The 26,180-nt window shown below is 33.7% G+C and overlaps 2 protein-coding genes across 2 annotated transcripts in view; one reads left to right on the top strand and one right to left on the bottom strand.

The window, feature by feature from the left end:
• The window catches only part of LOC129941629 (uncharacterized), a 31,156-nt gene extending 24,512 nt beyond the window's left edge, over nt 1–6,644 (bottom strand). Inside the window, exon 1 of the mRNA XM_056050317.1 lies at nt 6,398–6,644. Coding sequence (XP_055906292.1) covers nt 6,398–6,528 — 131 coding nt within the window. The 5' untranslated portion in view covers nt 6,529–6,644. The remainder of the gene's footprint in view (nt 1–6,397) is intronic.
• Nucleotides 6,645–22,477: 15,833 nt separating this feature from the next.
• On the top strand, nt 22,478–23,457 carry LOC129938563 (uncharacterized). Its single transcript, XM_056046199.1, has one exon. It carries the CDS (start codon nt 22,610–22,612, stop codon nt 23,303–23,305), a length of 696 nt encoding a protein of 231 aa, XP_055902174.1. The 5' UTR covers nt 22,478–22,609; the 3' UTR covers nt 23,306–23,457.
• Nucleotides 23,458–26,180: the final 2,723 nt, after the last annotated feature.

The raw sequence follows: 26,180 nt of genomic DNA, 5'->3' as shown, positions 1-26,180 counted from the left end.
AAGATGTAAATGTTGACCATCCCAAAATGACATTCTTTCTGAAGATTTAATTTCTACTAACTCGAGAGAAAGAACAAGGTTGGATGACAAGAGAAGAATATCTGATGATAGCCCAAGAAGGTGAGTCAGGTCAAGAGCCAAAATCATACCCAGAAGCTATGAAGTCATTATATAGTGCACAGTAGCTTTCCGCAATAAAACATTGGAGCTCGTAAAACGACTAGAAAATCAAGAAATTTTCAAAAATCCATGGATTTTTGGTGTGAAGAATACAGGGAAATATGACAATTGGCTGTACAAGACTTCTTGGAAAAGTATATGTTCCATAAAATGATATTGATTACGATGAAACATTTTGTCTTGTTAGCCGTTACGATATGATTAAGTGGCTATTAGTTACGGCTGCAACCAAGAGAATAAACATTCAAGAATTTGACGTAAGCACAGCATTTTTATACAGTACTCTTGAGGAAGAAGTGTATTTGGAGCAGCCTTACGAATGATAATCCATGCTTATTTTATAGCAATGATAGTAGAAAATTTTTTCACGTAATGATAAATGTTGACGATTGGTTAGTGGTAATAACGAAGGCGAAATTTAAAATTGTATGAATGAACTCAAAACTCAATTGAAAATTACATTAGGATCTTTGTACAATTTTCTCGGCATGCTACGTCCAAAATGATGGTTCAGGTCATGAATGGAATCCACTACTGACCCCAGTAAGCCCAGAAGAAAAAAATTCAAAGCTTGAAAATTTAAAGAACCAGTTTAAATCCAAGAAATTGTTGGGATTTTGACGTACCTGGCAACAGCAACTCAGCCTTATAATGCTAAGTTCTACAACAAAGAAGATAAATACTCAAGAGTATTTTTTGTTATCTAGGTACTTGATACTTCCAAATTTCTTATTCGATAACAAGAGGAATGCAGAATGACAATTAAAAGTAGTAAAGTAGTAAAGGTCACACAAGACTATTAACGACTGGAGTAGTTTCAATATTTGATGGAAGGCCTGTGTCGTGGACTAGTCAATACACAAATAAGCTGAAATAATAGCTGTAAGTAAAGGTGCTAAAAACGCTTCTTGGAAGAACTTACATGACAGAAAGTAGTACCTATGTTACATGTTAATAGTGCTGTTAAAATATGTAAGAATTCCGAGTTTCACAAGAGAACCAAGTATATCGAAGCCCAAAATTATTGCTCGGGAACGTTTTCCTGAACGCGTTTTGATACTTGGGCACGTTGCGGTAATCGACCAATTAGCAGATTTGTTAACAAAACCTCTCGATTGAGTCCGTTTTCAGGTGCTCAGAAAGCAAATAGGCATTGATCAAGTATAACCATTTCATTTTTATTTTTGTTAACTGTTTATTGAGTAAGTGTTGAAGCACAAGTTGAACCACCTAAAACTTGGTTATACTTTGTGTTATGTTAATAAAACTCTTTTTTCTTAGCTTTTATGGTTATAGTTTTATAATTATCAAATGAAAAGCGTTATTAAAAGGATAGTTTATTATTTTAAATTAACTTTCAATTGTTTTATAAAAAAGACAACTTTTATTTCTAAATATTCTCTAATAAAAAGTAAAAAGCCTGACTAAAAATTAAGTCAAAAATAAATTATATCCAATCACATTAAGATGCAACGCTGAATGTTATTTGGTGAGATGTTTTTCGCTTAAAATGGTTTATTTTATAAAGCAAGAACATTAAATTCAGTGTTTTGAGAAAAATGTACTGTGGCTCAAACGGCTAATCGAACAATGAGAATGTCAATCTTTGCTATTTCTCTTCTTAGAACTAAATTATCATTTTATAACATAAAGTACGCTCTCGATTAAAGCAACTCCTAGATTTTTGCGGAAATCGTAACTCTTCAAAAACAATTCGACTCGATAAGTGCAACTTTTGTTTTTATATACATAGCCTTGTTTACACAGGTTCTTTGCTATTTTTGTTTTTGTCTGTTGCGTTGCATTTTGGGTCGGCAGTTATTTTACCGTCACATTTCAGTAAGGGGTACGATTAAGTTGTACATTTATGTATCTAAAGTGCAAAATGTTCTTATTAATTTTACTCAGCGAGTCGCTTGTTTCGAAAAAAACAAGCTGAATCAAAGAAAGCAAAATCTTCTACTTTTCAGCGAGGTCCTAAAAACAAAGGCGTGCCCATTGCATGACAAAATTAAAGAGAGTCCAGGATCTTTTAATGCGAGCAATGGTTGGATAACAAATTTTAAGAAAAGACACGGAAATCGCCTGTTGAAATTTCGTGGAGAAAAACTTTCAAACAAACCACCGATTGTAGATCCATTCTGGATTAAATTTAAGGAGAAAGTCAAAGAGCTCGATTTGACTCCCAATAAATTTATAAGGCTGATGAGTCTGGGTTATTCTACCGACTTATGCCCAACAAAACCCTTGTACTTTTAAAGGAATCGACAAAGAAAGAATCACATTTTTCGGCTGCACCAACGCATCCGGAATACACAAAGTTAAGCTATTCGTCATCGGTAAATTCGTAAACCCAAGAACATTTAAACATTTTGACCACATGCCCGTTGAATACAAGCCAAATAAAAATGCTTGGATGACATTAACATTCTTTCAACAATGGTTCCATTAGACATTTGTGCCTGATGTAATAAAATTAAACCGGCCACAGGTATGTCTTTTTTTATACGTTATTTGTGTCTTTTAGGTGCGAACAGATCAGAATTTAGCCCCTATTGAACAAATTTTGAGTCTTCAAAAACTTTAAGAAATCCAAATATCCAAAAAGTCCAATTTTTTCCAAAAATAATAATTATGTATCTACTTTTATATCTTATAATGAATTAAGTTATTTTAGTTTTGTTTCTTATTATTAATCTTGCATTAAATAAGTGTTGGTTTTCTGATTTTCACTTTGCATCTCGAATTGAGCCTACAAAAATATTTACTCGGTTATTGCAACAACTTCGGTCATTGCAACAACCCTTGTTTTGATTAGTTGCGGTAATCGAAAATGTACTCAAGTGTAAATACAAAAAACTGCATTTCACATTAAGTCAGTAAGTAAAAATTTCATTTATTAATTATTAACTGTTTAAGTTTAAATTTACACATGAATTTTAAAGCTATGCCTAAGCCGTCAGCCTGGTTGACAAGAATTATAATTCTTATAAACGTTTTTTTATAGATAACAATTATTATATGGATAAATTTAAATTTTCTTTTGAGTTAAGGGTGCATATTGAACAGAACTGATCAATGCTCCCGTTATAAGGGCATCCGTTTAGGCTGATTAGTTAACATCTCGCTTTAAAAATGAAAGAAATCCCTCGGTATGTTAAGGTAGTTTCTCTCCTCAAGATCGTAGTTAAGCTGAGAGTATAACAATCTAATGTCGGATTCACGACCATTTAGAACAAATTTTTCTACAGTTAAGTCCTCATTCTTTCTAATTATATGGTGCTGCTGTTCCTTTAAGTTGTTGGAGTTATTTAAGTCAATATGAAGGGTTTTACAACAAGCAGTACCTAAGTTTTCCCACTTAGCGTTGACTTCGGATATCTTATACTTGGCGGTAAAAATTATTCTACTATTAGTAAATACTTTCCTCCATGTAGAATTCAACAAGCTTTGTGAAGTGTTAGCCTTTTCTCTTAGGTGGTTGTTGAAGTTCAAATTGTGGGTAAGCTTTACGCCTAGATATTTAATTTCATTGGTTACTTCTAGTAGATTTCTTTTGTATTACCACCTTTTCACGTTTTGACTTCGGGAGGAGTGCGAAAACACAATGACCCTACATTTTTCCATATTAATTGTAAGTACCCATCTGTTGCAGTAAGATGTTAATTCGACGCTACCGCAGAGTGTCATGAGTCCTCCTGTTCTTGAGAGCGTAAACGATTCTATGAGACAAATTTTTTTTCGCACTCGTGCAGTTGCAAGAGTACTGAGAGACCTTGACATACACAAATCCGCTGGCCCGGATAGTATTCCCTCTATTGTTCTGAAGAGGTGTTCCTCAACGATGTCAAAACCACTGCGTAAACTTTTCCATCTGTCCTATTCTACAGGTCTCTTCCCGAGTGGATGGAAAACTGCATTTGTCCAGCCTGTCCCTTAAAAAGGCGAATCATCCTCCTCCTCTAACTGTCGTCCAATAGCACTCACGTCCCTTCTTTCCAAGGTCATGGAAACGCTGATTAATTATCAGCTTGAGAAATATGTTGAAGAACAGAAGCTTCTTAAGTTCTGATTTTGACAGCATTGTACAATGGGGAATCAAAAACCGTGTGTGGAATTTAATGCTTCAAAAACTCAATGCTGTCTCCTGTCGTTAAAGCGTAACCCACCCCGATGCCGCTATCCATGAGCGGCACTTGCACCCAGGAAACTAATCAACTTTCAGTACTCGGTATGAATATCACAGATCAATTCCTATGGAATGATCACATATTCGATATTGCAAAAAATGCTGCTAGGTGCTTAGGATTTCTTATCTATCTGTAATTTATAAAGCCTTCATTTGTCCAAAACTTGAATATAACTCGCATATTTGGGCAGGTGCCCCTAAAACAAGTTTAAGTATCTTGGACAAGATCGATAAAAGAGCTTTGAAAATGATAGGCGATAGAACTATTACCGAAACAATTACGTCACTTGAACATCGCCGCAATGTTTCATGCCTTTCGTTGTTCTACCGATATTTTTATAAACAGTGTTCTATCGAATTAGCCAGTTGCATTCCCCACCTAAAACAATTCAGCCGTAATACTCGTATTTCTAGGAATGCACATCAGTTTAACGTACTGTCAAGTATAGAGATTCTTTTTTAACCGCACATCGAGAATGTGGAATGCTTTACCCAGCTCTGTTTTTCCCTATCATTTTGATATTAAAAACTTTAAGACCAATGTGCATCGGTATCTCCTCTTTAATCCTTCCCTATTTTCCTAACACTCGCACTGTGTTTAAACTCTAACCATGTTAAGGGTATTAATAACCCCTTGAGTGCCCGTTTATTATAAAAAAAAATCATTATTTAGAAACAACATTTTTTATTAACCACGTCCGTCTTTAACCAGGACACATCTTGGAAAGCAAGGTGGTGGTCATTGTATAGCTGCCCTAGGGTGCTAATTATATAGAAAAAGTCACATGACCTTAATGTAACTGAGCATAGATTGGATAAACTGATACGTCGAGTTGCTCAAATAGCTTAAGAAGCATTGAGGACCTAAAGACGGGTCTTAAAGAGAAATTGCACAAAATAAGTCCTGAAGTATTTTAAAAACTTCTCTCAATACTTCGAAGCGATGTAAGCGAAAAGATACGCAACTAAATACTAAATATAAATGGTCCTATTATGTCAGAGGCATTAAATTATAGTAACTTTTGTTTTTAATACATATAAATTTACTTAAATTGTATTTGGCTATTCTATCTATCAAATATAAAAAATTAATTATTCTCTAACACTTCGTCAGGAAAAAACAATGCATTTGCTTTGTCAGAGTATGCATAATATAGAAAGCGTAAGAAGGATTATACAAGGCTGCTAGAAAAATGCTTCTTCGAAATAAAAACTGATTTAATTTGAATGTCCGTTAAATTATTTAACAATATAAATTTTATTTTTGACAAGGAATATGTTTGAAGGCTAAAAAGTAAATCATAATTGATTGTAAAACTATGCATATCCATTTAGTACCTACCTCATTATCAATTATGATAATTTGAAATTTAGAAAGGTGTACTATGAGTTCTAATATTGCATACCTATGTATCTACAATTCCTTTGTCAAATTTGTATAAAGTCGTTAAATGAAAGATTTAGGCGAAAGGCCTTCGCTTTGGGTCGAATGAAATATTGAAGGTCTTAAAGTTACTCATTTTTCAAGTTTACGTTATCTCAATTAAGTGAAAATAAAATTCAATAACTTTAAGGACAAAAGAAAGGGTATGACAGTTGGTTGCATTTGAGTCCAATTGGGTGACTGTGCTTTCAGAACCTAGTGTAACTACTTTTAGTTTTTATTTTGCCCTTTAAAGATTTTCTAAATTGAATGAAAAACTATTATTCATGAACAAAAACTCAAATTTAAAAAACTTTCATTCATTCTCCAAACAAGAGAAAAATACATTCTAAGTTGTTCTTAATGAAAACTCAATTTTAATGAAAATAAACTATCAATGAAAAAAGAGGTAGAGCTTATTGCAATCAGAATCGGTAAAAATTTGGCCCAGAAACAGTTAGATCAACCGGCACATGGCGTGAGAAAGCGCTGAACGATGCGAAGGTCTAGTCTATCAACAGACTTATTAAAATATTTAATACCAAACAAACTTGATTTTATAGTTTTTATTTTATTTATTATAAAATTAAATTGTATTAACTTACGGGATATGAGAGCATATATTTTTGTGAGCCCTCCAATCGAGGATTTGGCAATTTGTAGAACAATACGTTTCCATACATCGCTGGCACATAAGGGCTGCAGTTTTTCCACACAAATTGCAAATATCACTCATTTTTGATTCACTTTTATCTCCAAGTATTTAAATTGATTTAAAATAAATGTTGTTTTCTTCAAAAACGCTTGTTAGGACGGTTGAGGCAGACAAAATTCGATGAAGGCACCGCGTACACCAGATACACCAGAAGCAAACGAGATGAAAAATGAAATGAAAATGAAAATTAGAATTGCGAGCGAGACCATAGACAAACCATATATGGTTTGTCTATGAGCGAGACGGGAAGAAAAAATAAACATGCTTTTTTGGAAGTGGAACCGTTCGAATATGGCTTCCAAGTTCGAGTGTCGAATAACCGTTAACTTAAATTTGACAACATAAGCGAGGTTCTATATGTGCGAAAATAGAAGGTGAGTGTTCTGAAGCAAGATGAGCAATAGATGATCTTCATATCAATGTAGACATAAATCATGATACTAGAAGTTCGATTTGTCCGGTGATGCAACGAAAAATGCAAAGTGGAAAACGAAGGATTGCTTATTAGCAATTAAACAAATGTAAATGTTTTTATGCGAGCATACAGGGACTCATTAACAATTTTGATGAACTTGAAAGCATAATTAAGAATGAAAAGGTTGATTTTATAATGTTATCGGAAACTCATGTAACGTCTAATATTGATGACAGTGAAATTCATTTAAATAATTATACCACAGTGAGGTGTGACTCTGTATCTTCCCACACAGGTGGCGCTGTTTGTTACATACACGAAATGTGGCAAGTTATGGTTTTAAAGTGTGTTGCAAGAAATATGGATTGGTGGTTTTTAGTTATTAAAGTGAGTTTGAGTACACAAAGTTTTATATTGGCCGGGCTATATAGGTCACAAAGTTCATCCCTAGCCCATTTTAGTGAATGCTTTAAGGACTTAATGGATCATGTGTTGTTGTACGGTAAAGATATTGTTTTGATGGGAGATTTCAACATAGACTGGATGGTGAACAGCACATATAAGTTGCGTATTGAGCAGGTAATTTTTGATAATGCATGAAAACAGTTAATATCTCTTAACAAGAATACCTCCTACATCACGCACTTTAATTGATTATGTGGTTACGAACAATTTAAAAGTTGAAGCAAAAGTGGTTAGAAATTGAAAAATTAGTGATCACGAAAGCATCGAAATAACTATGGAATCTAGAAATAAAGTAGAAACGGTTAAAAAACAAATACAAATATTAAAATACAACAAGTTTAAATTTTGTGATAACATACTAGAAAATGATTTATTAAATAGTATCTATGACTGTGATAATATTAATTTAATTGCTGAAAATTTAAGTCTGATAATTGCTCGTGCGGTTAATTGCCTTAAGGTAGTAAAAACAGTGAGGGCCGGTGATAGAAACGAATGGTTTAGTAACGAACTAAAAAGACTTAGAGAAACTAAAATTGCTAATTGGTCGAATTGTATTCATGATTGCAATTTGTATAGACTTGCACGTAATGAGTTGAAATCTGAAATAAATAATAATAAAAAAGATTCAAATATGTTGTCAGTTAACATGATAATTGATTCGTTTCACATTATTGGAGGTCACCTGTGCAAAATAGTAAATGAGTCAATGAAAGAAGGTGTTTTCCCGGATTGTTGGAAAGAATCATTGGTGGTTCCCATTGCCAAGAATACTAACCCACTAGGTCCCGAGGAGTACCAACCGCTAAATATGTTGAATAACGATGGAAAAAATTGTACGAAAACAACTACAAAGGTACATGGAAGATAGTCAACTATTCGTGGAATGTCAATCAGGATTCAGGGAAGGCCATAGCTGCGAATCCTTGATTAACTTAATAATTGCCGACTGGAAGACGGAAATAAATTTAAAAATGAAAATCGTTGCCGTATTTGTTGATCTCCTAAGAGCGTTTGAAACAGAGGATAGAGACATCCTTCTGAAAAAACTGGATAGATATGGAGTCAGAGGCAAGGAGTTAAGATGGTTCCAATCATATTTACAGAGGAGAACGCAAACAACAAGAGTTGAAGAAGCTGTTTCTGAATATATAAACGTGAATTTAGGTGTTCCGCAAGGATCTGTTTTAGGAACTTTGTTATTTATAATGTATGTTAATGAAATGCCTAAAGTAGTGAAGTATTCTTTCCTAAAACTATTTGCTGATGATGGATTGTTGTTTGTCGTAGGCAAAAATATAAACGAATGTGTTGAGAAAATTAACTTTGATTTAATGCAACTAAGTAAATGGTTTCGTATGAATAAATTAAGTTTGAATATAGGAAAAACAAAGTGTATGATGATTAAAGGAGAAACGAATGCAAAAGTTAAAATTGAAAACCAGACTATAGAAATAGTAGACAAAATAAAGTATCTGGGAATAATGTTTGATAAAAAGTTAGAATTCAATACCCATATTGATTACATTTCGAAGAAAATTGGTAAAAAAAATAGGTTTCTTTTTGAGAACTAGAAAGCGAATGTCAATTCTGTGTGCAATAAATGTGTATAACACAATAATTAAACCTCATTTTGAATATTGTTCAACAATAATTTATCTCGGTAATATAACAATGATTGATAGATTACAAAAGTTGCAGAATAAAGCGATGAGAATAATACTTAAATGTCATTGGTTAACATTGGTTATATTAAATATGTTAAAATGGCTATACTAAGCATAAACCAGAGAACTATTATGAATGTGTTAATTCATGTCTTTAAAATGAAATATGGGCTGGTTCCCAATTATTTATATGATAAAATTAGATATTCATCGTCATAATGTGAGAAATAGATGTGATATTCGTGTTCCTTTGTTAAGAACGCATTCTGCACAAAATATGCTTGTTTACAAATAACTAAATATTGCTTAATAAAGAAAATAATAACAATAATAATAATAATAATAATAATAATAATAATAATAATAATAATAATAATAATAATAATAATAATAATAATAATAATAATAATAATAATAATAATAACAATAACAATAATAATAATAATAATAATAATAATAATAATAATAATAATAATAATAATAATAATAATAATAATAATAATAATAATAATAATAATAATAATAATAATAATAATAATAATAATAATAATAATAATAATAATAATAATAATAATAATAATAATAATAATAATAATAATAATAATAATAATAATAATAATAATAATAATAATAATAATAATAATAATAATAATAATAATAATAATAATAATAATAATAATAATAATAATAATAATAATAATAATAATAATAAATATAATAATAATAATAATAATAATAATAATAATAATAATAATAATAATAATAATAATAATAATAATAATAATAATAATAATAATAATAATAAATATAATAATAATAATAATAATTCGCTTTACATAACTTTATCACGATCTTTTCTTCAATCAGTTGCTAATTTGTAAAAAAAGCTACTTTTGAAATTCAAAAATATTATAATTGTTAAAATTATTTTACAGCAATACGTAAGAAAGATTACTACTTATGTACACATTTATGAATTACATTTTGGTTGAAAGAGATAGAGGGTCTAATTTAACTCTTAATTATCTTCGTAATCGTATTAATTAAAATTTGTTTGAGTTTTAATTTGCATTTTGGAAATTAATGACAGACGATATCTATAACACATTTTTTTGACAATAATACTTTGACTATTATTGTCTTACGTGAAGAGAGAATATGGTGTGAAGATAATCATTTTACGGTATAAATGAGTCAATAATTTTTTTGATGCATTTTCAGAATTTAGAGAAGCTTAGGTGTAGAGATAAATACACTTACTTACTAACTTATTTAAGGTGGCGCTACAGTCCTGTCTGAACTAGGGCTTCATCCAACAAACTTCTCCATCTAGCACGATCCCCAGCTATAGTCTGTCCGATAAAAATTGGCAGTACAGGGAAGATAGGGATATCTGCATCTCGTTCGCACTCTTTTCCTACGCATAAGTACCTTTCTCAAAAAAGCTCTTACAGGGTTGCCGTAATGCGCATTTTGAATTTGAAAAAGCTAAAAAAAATAACTGCAGGGTTACCATTCTTCTTTTTTACATTGAAATTTCATTTTGTTCATAATTATATATGAAAATGAAATAAAAATTATCTTTTTCCACACCACCAAGAGGTAAGATAGAAGTAGAGGTAAGATCAGAAGTCTGTATACTGTTCGTTCAGATACAGAAAAAATATCAACAACCTGCTTTACAGCCTCGGTTTTGCTTTGCAGGTTCTTACAAATAGCTTTTGTCGCCTCAACTATTTCTTTTTTTTGTCGGCACTCAAGTCCTTTGAGCCTGTTGATGTTGAAGCCATTTTTAATTTGCACAACACAACAAAAACACAACAATAAAATACAAACAACACCACAAAATCATAAAGATAATATACAAACAAAACAACAAAGGCACAACACTAAAAAACAAACCACACAACAATAGAACAACAATAGCACAACAAAATTATTACAATAATGCACAAAAATAACTCGCAAAATGAACAAACCTACCGCCCGGCACAAGAATCTACGCAAATAATATACTTCCTCAAATAAAATGGCTTTGATTTTTATAACTGCATTTTAACTGATTTCCAGAACTTTAAAAGAAATGCAAAAGTCAAAACACAACACGATAACACTCATCGTTAAGAACTTTTAAAAAAGCTCTCAAAGCAAAAGCTCCTCAACAGAAACCCATTGAAAAAGTAAGAAAAAAATACGAAGTGAGTTAAGAAATTGAAAAAGGCAACTCTGAATGTGTGTGATTTAATGAGGGTTGAAAAGCAGCAGAGAACGATCAGTGCATGCTCAAGTGTGTGGTCAGAGAGAAAAAACTAATCGAGAGAGCCAAATTTCCTCGTCTCCGTCCCTTTGAAACCTCTTACTCTCATTTTTTATAGCTTGTTGAATTCGTATCGGTGTATACATGTTTTCACCCCGAAGAGCAGAGAGAATCGAGACATTTGATATTTCTTTCTCTCTCTGGTTTTCACAAATTAATTCTAGCAAACAATTTTCGTTTGTCAATAAATTACGGTAAACGTTAAAACGGTAGATTGTGGTGAATTTGTTTTTCTTTTCTCTTTCTTTGAGTTACAGATAGATGGCATTAACAACCAAAACCAGAAAAGATGTGTTCAGAAAGAGTGTATAACAAGGTTAAGGTTTTTTAGACTAGACTTTATTTGTTATGAACATGTACATGTTTTTTATAAATGTATGTTATGTTTATTTCAATAGTAATACCTTAACTAATAACTTAACTGCTGTTTTATCAAAAATATACTGCATTGAATTATTTTACATCGAATTAATTATAATAGGTGGAAATAATAAAGGTCTACAGTTTAGCGGGAATATTTATATAAAATATTCGTATCTTCTGTAATTGCGGTATAAATCGATATTTTCTGGAACTTAGTGTTAACGTAACATTTATTTGTCATGAATTATTCTTTCAGATGTTTTATACACCAACAAAATTAATTATGAAATTTGGCTGTGATAATAATTACTTGAATACAGCGTTTTCTATGTTTATAGTTATTCAGGTGTTAAGAAAAATGAAACTGGCATCACTGAACTTGAAGACAAACGAAATACAGAAAACAAGAAAGAACATTTAAAGAAGAGAGACAACTAAAATCCTACCGGTCTACTACTCAGCGTATATCAGAAGATGAGAATAAGAAAACATGAAATAACGCGCACTTTTGAATTAGATCTCGATGGAATAAGATTAACTAAAATTTTTTGAGTATTACCATTACTATCAGTTATCAATAAAATAAATTTTACTACAAAAATTAGTTTGTTCTTTAATCAATTCAGAAGTCTTTACAGTAATTCAAAAATTTTTAACATTTCTCAAAAAATTTTATAAATTGAACAATGTCAAAGTCGGCAAGCACCGTGGTGGGCTCAAAATGTCCTATTTGTGATCAGCCTTATACAGAAGAAAGGATGGTTGAATGCACACAGTGCAAAAAATGGATTCACTACGATTGTGCTAAAGTGAGTGATGAGGTGGCGAGCATCGATGATTGGAAATGCACTCTATGCAAACCCAAACCAGCATCCAATGCATCAACAAAGCCACGATCCAACAGAAGCAAGTTAAAATTGCAACTCTTGGATCAGGAGGAATTGCTCCTTAAGCAACAACAGGAACTGCTAGCAAAACGACGGGCTCTTTTGGACGAAATGTCAGACGACGATATTGAACAGGCTGCTGGACAGAAAGAACCACCAAGTAAGCCAAATATCCCTGTCAAAAAGAGTCCCATCGAACTGCTGGCTGTTTCGAAAGTAGAAGAGAAAGAATCATCCTATACAATATCTTCCCAACAAGTATCCGCACGACAGGTAGTAGCTAAGGAGTTGCCAATATTCACTGGTAGGCCAGGCGAATGGCCAGTTTTCATAAGTACGTTTCAACAGACAACAGCAATGTGTGGCTTCACCAAGAACGAAAATTTAATGCGCTTGCAACGATGCTTACGCGGTAAGGCTCGAGATGTCGTCGAGGCATTGCTGACGCTACCAGAATGCGTCCCTGAAATCATCGAAACCCTTAGACAATACTTTGGAAGGCCAGAAATCATAATGAAACATTATATGGAAAAAATTCAAAAAATGCCATCGCCGAAAATTGAACGCATCGAATCCATTATTGAGTTTTCTGTTGCCGTAAGAAATTTATGCGCTACAATGGAGCAGGCACAGCTTCAGAATTACATGCGAAATCCTAATATGATGACCGAACTCGTAGACAGATTGCCACCCACCTTGCAATTGAATTGGGCTACTCACAAACGAACTGAAATAGAAGCAGATAGCATTTGCGTGCTTGGTGATTGGCTAAAAGATTTAGCTGCCGACATTTGTGATGCGAAGCCGTCTATGTCCTGGTTTACTGTAAGAGAGCCACAGCACAAAACAAGAAATAAGAAAGAAGAACTTTATATCCATAACGACAACATGAAAAAAAAGGCAACAAACAAAAATGTGCCACAAAACACACCAAGGAAATGCCCAGTTTGCCAAGACAATTGTAGATCTGCCGATGTCTGCAAACAGTTCCTTGAATTTGACGTCGACGCCAGATGGGATTTGGTTAAAAAATCAAATTTATGCAGACAATGCTTGAAAAGGCATCCGTTTAGGTGTTTGTCACCAATCACCTGCTCTGCTCTGAATTGCAATAAGAAACATCATCCTCTTTTGCACAATCCCAACTGGCAACCAAGCTATAACGCCAACAACAATACAAATTAAAACGATTACCACATGATTCATTCCGATTTAACTCCGATACGCTTCCGAATTGTGCCAGTACTCTTGTCTCATAATGGTATTCAGTTACAGACATTCGCTTTCCTGGACGAAGGTTCATCCAGCACTCTATTAAATGACAGTCTCGCAAATCAACTTGGACTTCTGGGCGACAACTTGCCATTATGCTTGAAGTGGAGTGGGACCATGTCCAGACAGGAACCATGTTCCAGGGTGGTCAGTGTCAACATATCTGGCATATTTAAGAATGCGAAAACTCATACCATGACAAACGTGCGAACGGTCCGAGCACTAGATCTACCAAGGCAATCTTTGAATTACGAAGGCTTGGCTGACACATATCCTCATTTGAAAAATTTGCCTGTGCAGTCATACGTCGATGCAAATCCTGGTATTTTAATTGGTCTTCGAAACTGGCATGTCGCTGTCCCATTAAAAATTCTCGAAGCAAATGAGAACGATCCAATTGCTGCGAAGTGTCGGCTTGGCTGGACAGTGTTTTCATTGGTTGGTAAACCTGAAAACCAGAATTCAGAATCGAATTTCCAAATGTGCGAGTGTCAAGAAGCGACTGATATGAAGTTGCATGAGATGGTGAAAGAATTCATATCTGTTGACGGCTTGGGAGTGGTAGAACCAAGAGACTTTGAAGGCACTCAAGAACAATTTCGCGCGAAGAGCATATTGAACCAAACCACAAATAAAGTTGAGAATCAAAATCGTTATGAAACTGGTCTTCTGTGGAAGTATGAGAACTTCAGATTGCCAGATAGCCGTCCAATGGCATTGCAAAGAATGAAGTGTCTGGAGAGACGTCTCGATGGTGATCCTGATCTGAAAGACAACGTGCATCGACAAATCAACGAATACGAAGTGAAGGGTTACATCCGAAAGCTGTCACAAGAAGAATTGAACCAACATCACGACAGAGTCTGGTATCTACCGATTTTCCCGGTGCGAAATCCAAACAAACCGGAGAAAGTTCGACTGGTGTGGGACGCGGCCGCGAAGGTGGAAGGAGTTTCGCTTAATACGCTATTGATGAAAGGAATCGACTGGAACGCATCGCTCCTGGGTGTCCTCATACGAAGCCGACAAAACAAGGTATGTATCTTTGGTGATATTAAAGAAATGTTCCACCAGGTACAAATTCCTGCGAAAGAACCAACAAGTACTGAACGGTGAACACCGACCAACGAAAAGAGACATTCTGCGAATCCTCATGTCCATATTGATCCGCTTGGGCTGATAGCTCATTTTTTGGTTTATCTCAAGATCTTGTTGCAAGACATATGGCGTAGTCGTGTTGATTGGGATGTTCCGGTAAATGATGACCACTTTGAATCATGGAAGATATGGCTGAAGGTTCTTCCTCAAGTTGAAAGGTGTCGCATTCCAAAATGTCTATTGAAGAATTTACCAAACTGGCTTGGAACAACTGTGCAATTACACGTTTTCATGGACGCAAGTGAACAAGCATGTGCCACTGTAGCGTACATCAGAATTAGTTCAGAAAATCACATCGAATGTTCGCTATTAGGGGCGAAGACAAAGGTCGCGCCGATTAAGCTCCGCTCGGTTCCAAGATTGGAACTGGATGCTGCAGTTATGGGATGCAGATTTGCCAAAAAGCTCACCGATGAAATGTCCATAACAGTGAACAAAATATTCTTTTGGAGCGATTCGAAGACAGTACTAAGTTGGATAAATGGAAATCCCCATCGCTATAACAAGTTCGTAGCGTTCCGAGTAGCCGAAGTACAAGACAACGACCAAGGTGGAAGCTGGCGGTACATTCAATCAAAATTCAATGTTGCCGATGACGCCACTAAGTGGACAAGACCACCAACGCTGGACCCTTCCGAACGATGGTTTCAAGGCCCAAGTTTTTTGATGGACATAGAAGCCAACTGGCCAAAGAACATACCAACAACAAATGGAACTGGCGAAGAACTTGTATGCATTCATCAAGCACTTCAACCGTGGATCAACATAAGTCGTTTTTCAAGCTGGCAAAGACTTTTGAGAACTACAGCGTACGTCTATCGATACTTAAATATCAAACTTAAATTACAACCGGACATACTTAGTACTGGCATTTTATCTTGCGAAGAATTACGAAAGGCTGAAACTATTCTATTCCGTATTGCTCAGAGGGACGTTTATTCTGAAGAATTTTCATCACTCAAGAAACAAAACAAGATACCAAATAAACCAATTCGAGTTCCTGCTTCAAGCTCAATCAAGAGGCTCTCACCATATCTAGATGATGAACAACAACTACTTCGAGTAAAGGGAAGATTGGACGCGGCCCCATGTATCAACATCAACACAAAGAGACCAATCATATTGCCGAGGGATCATGCGATTACGAAGCTACTGGTTCAACGAGTCCACGAAGACTTTCAGCACGCCAATAACGAATGTGTAGTCAACCAATTGAGACAAAGGTACGTAATCCCTAAGTTAAGACAACAATTAAAGTGTGTTATCAAAGTGTGCCAATGGTGTAAGATCAATAAAGCAAAACCGAGCACACCTGAAATGGCCCCTCTTCCTCCAGCAAGATTATCGCTGTATTGTAATCCGTTCATGTTCACTGGAGTAGATTACTTTGGGCCCCTCATGGTAACAGTAGGACGACGTCAAGAAAAGAGGTGGGGTGTTTTATTTACCTGCCTCACTACTAGAGCCGTACACGTTGAGGTAGCCCACAAGTTAGATTCTGATAGCTTCATACTATGCTTCCAAGATTTTATACATAGAAGAGGGTCTCCACAAGAAATCTATTGCGATCGAGGAACCAATTTTGTTGGGGCAGAGAAGATGCTACGACGTGAACTTGAGGCAATAGATCCAAACATCATAGCGAAGCGATTCATCAGTCCGACAACAAAATGGGTCTTCAACCCACCAGCGTCGCCCCATATGGGAGGAGCGTGGGAACGTTTAGTTCGCTCATTCAAAAAAGCCTTATACTTTTCATTGCCAACAAAAACGCCGACTGACCAGCTGTTGAGAAGCTGCTTGGTAGCAGCTGAAGGTATGATTAACTCCAGGCCACTCACATATATGCCTTTGAACGATGAACTAGAAGAAGCCTTGACTCCAAACCATTTCTTGAGGCTGGATTCTGGAGGAGCCCAACCAATCGCACAAATCAACGATAGCCCTAAAACACTGCGATACACATATCAATACAAGGAGCGATTTGCAAACAAATGCTGGGATCGATTCATACAAGAGTATGCACCTGAGTTGACTCTGAGAACAAAATGGTATAATCCGGTGGAACCATTGAAGATAGGCGACCTCGTCATTATCGTCGACAAAGACCTCCCTCGGAACAATTATCCAAAGGGAAAGGTGATCTCCGTTAAAGCTTCTTCCGATGGACAGGTACGCAGTGCAACGATTCAGACCATCCACGGAGTTTTTGAACGACCAACAGTAAAATTAGCGAAGCTGGAAATCGGTAGTAGTGATGTTTCAACAACTTCCCAACCGGGAATTGTCAAACTGGGGGGAACTGTTAAGAAAAATGAAACTGGCATCACTGAACTTGAAGACAAACGAAATACAGAAAACAAGAAAGAACATTTAAAGAAGAGAGACAACTAAAATCCTACCGGTCTACTACTCAGCGTATATCAGAAGATGAGAATAAGAAAACATGAAATAACGCGCACTTTTGAATTAGATCTCGATGGAATAAGATTAACTAAAATTTTTTGAGTATTACCATTACTATCAGTTATCAATAAAATAAATTTTACTACAAAAATTAGTTTGTTCTTTAATCAATTCAGAAGTCTTTACAGTAATTCAAAAATTTTTAACATCAGGTCTAGCCCAATCAAAGAGATGAGTATATAAAAATGTTTTCAATGTTTCTGCGTTGATTCATTTTAATGATCTTAACTCTCGTTGTCAATGTTCCAGCAACTCTCGCAGCCAAAACTAAATCGATGAACTCTGAAAATTAAACTAAATCTGAGTTTTTTTTTGCATTTTTCAACGGCCTGAGCGAAAATTAAACGCATAAACGCAGCTAATAATAAAACAAATAATAGTTGTAGTGCTTTCAGAGTTTTATGTTTCTAGGTCCTAATTCTCATTGCACCGTTGCACCACCTAATTTATTTTACTTACTTAATAATTAAAACTGGCTTCAAATAACTAACTAATATTTCTCAAAATGCGTTATTTACAATTGTTTCTAAATCTTCATTGTAATTTACAATTGTTTCTAAATCTTCATTGTTCTGGCACCTAACAAGAGTAATTGATTTCACTTCATATTCGAATGATATTACTCCCAAAGTAACACAATGAGAATACCAAAAAATTGTTCATCCACAATTTTGAATTTTCTTTGAACACGTCTGAACAGCATGGCATCCGCCATGGTGGACGCCATTTTTTTTTTAATGTGGGGAGTATGCACATCTTCTTGCTTAAGTATTCGTTCCCCACATTTTTTTATATGGAGTTAATACATATGCAAGTTTATGTGCAAATCGCAGCTTGTAGGCAAAAAGAGAGCAACCGTCGAAGTTGGTTCTCTCGTTTAGTTTTTTTCTCTCTGGTGTGGTGTGCCAGGTAGGTCGTTGTGGGATCTACGTTGGATGCCATCGAAAATTCATGGGTGTTTTATTAAACTTTTTAAAGGAGTTTCCTTCAATTGGGTATGGTGTAGAAAATAGCGCGCCACTGATTTTTAAAAAGCTCTCCCATAAGGCCTGTACTGCCAATTTTTATCGGACAGACTATAGTTGGGTGAGGCCACTTTCCACCTTATTCGCGAACTTCCTCTACTGCGCTGTCCTGTGGATTCGAAGACTTTCCGGGCCAGAGAATTGGTTTCCATGCTCTCTACGTGACCCAGCCATCTTAATCAATGGATCAGAGAGAATAAAACTAAACGAGAGAACCAACTTCGACAGTTGCTCTCTTTTTGCCTACAAGCTGCGATTTGCACATAAACTTGCATATGTATTAACTCCATATAAAAAAATGTTTGAAACGAATACTTATGCAAGAAGATGTGCATACTCCCCACATTTTAAAAATGGGGTCTACCCTTGAAAAATGGCGGATGTATTCAGCTGTTCAGAGGTGTTCAAAGAAAATTCAAAATTGTGGATGAACAATTTTTTGGTACTCTTATTGTGTTCGTTTGGGAGTAATATCATTCGAATATGAAGTGAAAATAATTACTCTTGTTAGATGCCAGAACAATGAAGATTTAGAAACAATTCTAAATTACGCATTTAGAGTATTATAAGTTAGTTATTTGAAGTCAGTTTCAATAATTAAGTAAATAAAATAAATTAGGTGATGCAACAGTTCAATGAGAATTAGGACCTAGAAACATAAAACTCTGAAAGCACTGCAACTAATATTATTAACATCGTTTATGCGTTTAATTTTCGCTCAGACCGTTGAAAAATGCAAAAGAAACACAGATTAGTTTCAATTTTCAGAGTTTATCGACTTAATTTTGTCGATGCGAGAGTTACAGTTAACAAGAGTTACAAATAAATGTTACGTTAATACCAGAAAATATTGATTATATAAGTATTTCCCCTAAATTGTAGATTGTAGAGCTTTATTATTTGCGCCTTATATAATTCAATGTAAAATCATTCAATTCAGTATATTTTAGATAATAAAGTAGGTAAGTTATTAGTTAAGGTATTACTATTAAAATAAACATAACATACATTTATAAAAAACATGTACTCACTCGCACGGTTACCAGTTTGGTCGTTTACGACCAAATTTGGGCATAATTTTCTTACTTGGTCGCATGGTCATTTCTTATTCCAGTTTGTCCTTTTTAAGATATTGCAAAAAAAATTGACTCTATTCTTAAAAATAAAATACAAGCCTAAAGTACTTTTCATTTGTAAATTGTACATAAATATATTTAATTGAACGCACCCCATAACAAATGCACGATCATTGAATGCACACGATGAATGCATTCATTTCACAACATCTCAAAATCATAATCTTACGGATAAAGTGGACATGTCAGAAAAGGGAAAAGGTCGGTTATCATAATAACGGTTTAAATAAATATTGTTTTAAAAAATTAGGTAAGTTCGTTTATAACCTGATGGTACTTCCTCACAGCTCAGCTGCTACTAAGTGGACAATTTTTTTCATTAACTTTGATTTAATCCAAAGGCAGACTTAATTTTGATACCATTAATAATATAATAATTCTAAAAATAACCATAGCGTTTGGTCTGCAAACACATTTTTTTTATTATTTGTTGTAAGCATTTTATTAAGCGATAATATTCGATCTCCTGACATAATGTTAACACATTGTGATCTTAAAAAAAGGGGCTGGGATGCGACCCACACCGATAACTTCCCAACCCGTCTGCCGATTTGTCTTGTTTGAATAGCTTCTAGACTTTCGTGTTTTGTTAAAAAAGTTGTTAGTTCTAAAAAATTTTATAATTACTAACAATATTTTGAATATGACGAAATAGTTTGATTTCAAAATCTATTTTTGTTAACATTTTTTACTTTTTTTTTGTAGATTTAAATTTTATATGAAAAAACGGAATGTCGGAAATAATATTTTAAAATGAAATTTGTTTGAAGCCAATATTTTTTTTTTAATTTTTGAAAAGATATTTGAGTCGAAAGTGAATTTTTACCAACTTTTAGTAATTTGATTTAAGGTTTTTTTTGTTTGTTAAATATTCAAATTGACAATTATTTTTTTGTCAGTTTTTTTGATTTATAAGAAAACACTCACTCAATTTTTTTGAGAGTCCTTTCTGTATCTTTCTACATAATTATCTAAATAACAACATTTATTTGATGTCGATATCTTTACTGGTTCTTGATCTATGGACTACGAAAAAAGCTTCCTGAATCTTTTATTTAGACTCTAGAAACCTTGAAACGTCGAGAATTGTCAAAATTTTCAATTCCACTAATCAGACCGATTACAATAACTTCCTTTAGGAATTTAAAAACCGTTGCGGACACAAATTATTTTGGTCCTTTCTTGATACGATTGGTCATTTTTGGATTCAGCTTTGGTCATGCAAATTTTTTTTCAATTGGCAACCGTGCTCACTCGTTCATATTTACAAATAAAGTCTAGTCTAAAAAACCTTATCCTTGTTACACTCTTTCTGAAAACATCTTTTCTTGTTTTGGTTGTTAATGCCATCTTTCTGTAACTCAGAAAAAGAAAAGGGGAAAACTAATTCACCACGATCTACCGTTATAGCGTTTACCGTAATTTGTTGACAAACGAAAATTGCTTGCTAGAATTAATTTGTGAAAACAAGAGAGAGATAGAAATGTCAAATGTCTCAATCACTCAACTGAAGTTTTTTCTCTCTCTCAGCTCTTCGAGGTGAAAACATGTATACACCGATACGAATTCAACACGCTATAAAAAAATGAGAGTAAGAGGTTTCAAAGGGACGGAGACGAGGAAATTTGAATCTCTCGATTAGTTTTTTCTCTCTGGTTGAACTTTTACCCTTCTGGCTGATTCTTCTCCACTCCCCTTCGATGCATACGGGACCGTAGATCACACGAAGAACTTTTCTCTCGAAACGAGGTATATAGGATTTTTAAATCGGCGTGGATAAATTTTGGCACCCCGTGGCGGCCATTTTGTGTTTGTGACATCTGTCAAATCGTTTCTTCATTATTCAGTTGCTCATGCCAAATCATCACTGCAAGTTACACGAGTGAACAGCACGTTCAAATGATAAAACTATAGTATTAAAATGTTGCGCGCATTGCAACCATTTTACGGAAGACGTAGTAGTCCTCCACAGTTGACTCTTCAACGTTGGTGGCCAAATTTAAGACGACCGGTTCAGTAAACAATCAGCCATCACACGTACGCTCATGGAATGCAAGATCGGATGAGAACATTACCGCAGTCCGTGAAAGTGTACAGAAAGAACTCGGCCTTCCGCAGACTTCAACTCGGCGAATTTTGCGTGGGCTACAAAGTTAATGACTATAGACAATGCCTTTTGTTCGCTAACTTGGCTTCGAATCGTTTGGAAGAGGACCCCAATTTTGGCCGAAAAATCGTCTTGAGTGACGATGAAAGCAAAATTGCCGTATATGGAACGGCTCCAACCCATTCGAGGTTCATAAGGTGATAATGCATCCTCAAAAAGTTACCGTTAGGTGTGGATTCTGGTGCGGCGCACAGTGGTTGCTGTATTCGATAAAAGTACTTGAAAAGGTACCGGTATTGGAGATTTTTAAGTACCAGGTACCTGATTTTTTCAAGTTGCAGTACCAGTACCACTAACTTGTACCTGTACTGGTACTGTATGCATACAAAAATTAGTTTTTAAGCAAATAAAGCTCATTTTTGGATTATGCCAGGAGATAAAAGGTTTCTTAAACTTTTACTTGTGAACTTCACAATCAACAATATCAAACAAGTTTTTTAAATCTTCAAATAAATTAATTAAAATTGGAAAAATTATATGGGTAATAATGGTATCTTGATGTATCTGCCAATAATATTGTATAAAATGCAAGATTGTAAAATGGCAACACTTAAAAAGCTTTCCAAGAGAATATATTTTGAAATGATTGATAACGATTAAAAACTGCATGGTTTGTGTAAATATCTTCTTTTTCTTTCCTGGTGTTTAAGCTTCAGAACGTTACGCGACGCCAATATAAACGGTAGTGAGAAAAAGTTTATAAATTTATTAAGAGCTGGTTTTGATGACAAAACGTAATACTAATATACATTTTTAAAAATAAAATGGCTTCATCTATTCCGAATTTTGATGAAAAATTAGAGTCATGGGACTCCTACAAGGAGCGTCTTGAGCATTATTTCATAGCTTTAGATATCGAAGATCAAAACAAAAAGAAATCAATACTCATTAATTGTGTTGGACCGGGAAATTATGAGAGAATACGAAATCTTTGTTTTCCAAGTTCAGTAAATGACAAAGAATATGAAGAATTATTGAAAATATTCGGTAATCTATTTACTCCATCTATCGTGATTTTCAAAGAACGTAAGGAGTTTTATAACGCTCGGAAATATAAGACCGAAAAAGCGACAGCATGGCATGAAAGAGTTTGTCGATTGGCAATAAATTGCAAGTTTGGCACACGTACCGAAGAAACGTTGCTTGATAAATTTGTGACTGCATTTGATGGCGTTGTATTCGAAAGATTCTGTGAAGAAGGATCCGATTTGGCATTATCAAAAGCTCTGGAGATTGCGCAGCGATACGAGACAATAGAAGCACCAAGAAGTGTCCAAAAGCCTGAACCAAAGAAATACCATCAGAAGAACGATAATAATCATCAAAAGCAACCAAACCAAAAACAACACCCAGACAATCAACCCGGACATTCACAAAAGCCGAAAAAGATCTTTGTTCCAAGAAATGTTAACAAGCCAACGACTAAAGTTGAAGTTAACTTAAACGTTAAAAAGAATTGAAAACCTTTATTTTTGCAGTTGTGTATCTATAGATAAGAAAGTAACCTATGTACATTTTAAAAATGTGAAGTATTACACTTTTTATTGCATACTTCAATAATTTACAAATATATCCACATAAATAAAAATATATGTATGGCTTGAGTCATGAATGTTTTGTTTATAATTTTACTTCGATCTAACTTATGTACATTATAGTAATATCCAAAGATAAGTAAGTATACACCATTTGTTATGGTTAAATGCGAAAAACCCTATTTAACACATGATCAAATCAGCAAAAAACACATACATACATACGTATACGTTCAGGGTATATACTCTGTCCAGCAAAAATTGTCAGTACAGAGAAGATATGACGTTTACCTCAGAGTATATCTAATAATGAGTATAGGGTCACTCTCTACACAAATGCAACACCTACTAATACAATTAAAAATGAACAATAAAACAAAACAACAAATTATTATAAGTGAAAACAGTTCAAATGTATCCATTTTAATCCTTACCTGACATACCTAATGTTAGAAAGATACACAATCGGTTTTCCCAACACCAACACATACACCTTCGATTGTATGATACATAAATGAGGTCTTTTTTCATAATACATTTTTAAAGGGGATCCAGTGTGATCGCATGTGCGTGTGTGGTTTTGCTGTGCTTTTCATTAATTGAATGTGACCAGCCTCTACTCTTCTTTTATTTAATGTGTCACATTGTGGTTGTTCTAGTTTTAAGTAGTTTATAGTTTAAATAGATCTTAGGGCCGAAAGGCATTAGTATTAAGTATTATTGTTTATGGGACCATTAAGTTAGTTGTAAGTTATGGATAATTAGGCTAGTTTTATGAATTTTTGTCTAGCTTTAAGATAGGATTAAGGTCTTGGGTTCAATCCCTGCCTGTGCCACCTTAATTTAAAAAATAAAGAGGCTGGGATGCGACCCACACTGATAACTTCCCATCCCGTCTGTCGATTTGTCTTGCTTAAAAGTTTGTCGATATGTACTTGTATCAATTTTTACCAAATTTGCGTACTATTTTTTGTAGATTTTATTTTTTATAAAAAAACGGACTGTTGAATTTTTATATAAAAATTACTGAATATTGAAAACAATATTTTCTGTGAAATAAAATAAGTTTGAAGATAATATTTTTAATTTTTGAAAAGCTATTTGAGCCGAAAGTAAATTTTTACCAAGTTTTAGTATTGTTTTTTTTTACAGTTTTATTTTTTGTAAAAAAAACTGTCAATTCGAATTTTTTAAAAATTTTACCAAATATTGAAAACAATATTTCTTATAAGATAAAATTAGTTTAAAACCAATATTTAAAATTTTTGAAGAGATATTTGAGTCGAAAATCAATTTTTACCAACTTTTATACATTTTTTGTTTATGTTTTTTTTTTTTGTAAAAAAACTGTCGATTCGATTTTTCTCAAAATTTGTCCTTATGTTGAAAACAATATTTCTTATTAGAAAAAAATAGTAAGAAGCTATTATCTCAAAGTTTTTAAAAGATATTTGAGTTGAAAGTCATTTTTTACCAACTTTTGTTAATTTTTTGTTCGGTTTTTAATTTTTTGTAAAAAAAACTGTCAATTCGATTTTTTTCAAACTGTAACTAAATGTTGTCAACAAGATTATTTGAAAGATTAAAGTAAATTAAAGCCAATATCTCAAAGTTTCGAAAAGATATTCGAGTCGAAAATCAATTTTTACCAACTTTTATACATTTATTTTTAGGTTTTTATGTTTTGTAAAAAAACTGTCAATTCGATTTTTCTCAACATTTTTCAAATATTGAAAACAATATTTGTTATAAGATAAAATAAGCTTGAAGCCTAAATTTCAAGTTTTTGAAAACGTATTTGAATCGATATTCAATTTTTACGAACTTTGAGTAATGTTTTTTTTTAAATTTTTATTTTTTATAAAAAACTGTCAATTAGATTTTTCTCAAAATTTTATCAGATGTCAAAAACATTTTTCTTCGTTGCACAAAATTGTTTCAGAGATGAAATCACATTTCAGTCGTACAATTTTGGAGGTGACACATTTTTTTTCAGTTTTATTGATTTATAAAAAAAAAACCGTTATATTAATTTTTTTCAAAAAATATACCTGTTTGGTATAACGCTACAATATATTATATAAAATTTAAATCAAGTCTCTAGCGGTTTTGGTTCGTAAGATATTTAGGGTTAACCAAAAGTTTCACCTTTTTTGAAACTGCTATAGTAAAAAAACCACCCACGCAATTTTCTTGAGAGCCTTTTCTTCATCTTTCTGCCTTATTGTCTGTATAACAAAATTTAACTGAAGTTGATATCTCTTCTGGTTCTTGAGCTACGGAGGACGAAAAAACGTCACGAACGTACGGACGTACGAACGTACGTACACACGCACGCACAGACATCTTTCTAAAAATCTTTTATTTCGACTCTAAGGACCTTGAAACGTCGAGAAATGTCAAAATTTTCAATTTGAAAAATCGGACCCATTGCAATAACTTCCTATGGGAAGTTAACAATTTTCGCGGGTACTGCCTCTTGCGAGGAATTGACAAATCCTTCAAGAGTAATTCTTGTCATGAAAAAGTGCTTTCTCAAATTGGCCGTTCGTATTCGGCCTAAAATTGTAGGTCCCTTCCATTCCTGACAACAGTACTCGCACACAGAAATGGTTGAGAGTTGTAAGTCACTAGGCCCTGGTTCCCAACGGACTGTTGCGCCACCCAATTTATTTATTATATTTTTAAAGGCGATCTGGTTTGAATTGTAATCATTTGTGCGGAAGCGTTTCAGTGAATTGAATAAAGGGTGTATCTTGTGTATATTAAAGGTAATTGAAATAAATATTAATACGGTTAA

The sequence above is a fragment of the Eupeodes corollae genome, chromosome 1 (assembly GCF_945859685.1).
Source record: "Eupeodes corollae chromosome 1, idEupCoro1.1, whole genome shotgun sequence".
Taxonomy (NCBI): Eukaryota; Metazoa; Arthropoda; class Insecta; order Diptera; family Syrphidae; genus Eupeodes; species Eupeodes corollae.
The sequence above is the reverse complement of the archived record's forward strand: the minus strand, read 5'-3'. Positions and strand labels throughout refer to the sequence as shown.

Excerpts from the sequence above, each read along its gene's own strand:
- LOC129938563 (XM_056046199.1), top strand. The coding sequence starts at position 22,610 with ATGGCTTCATCTATTCCGAATTTTGATGAAAAATTAGAGTCATGGGAC.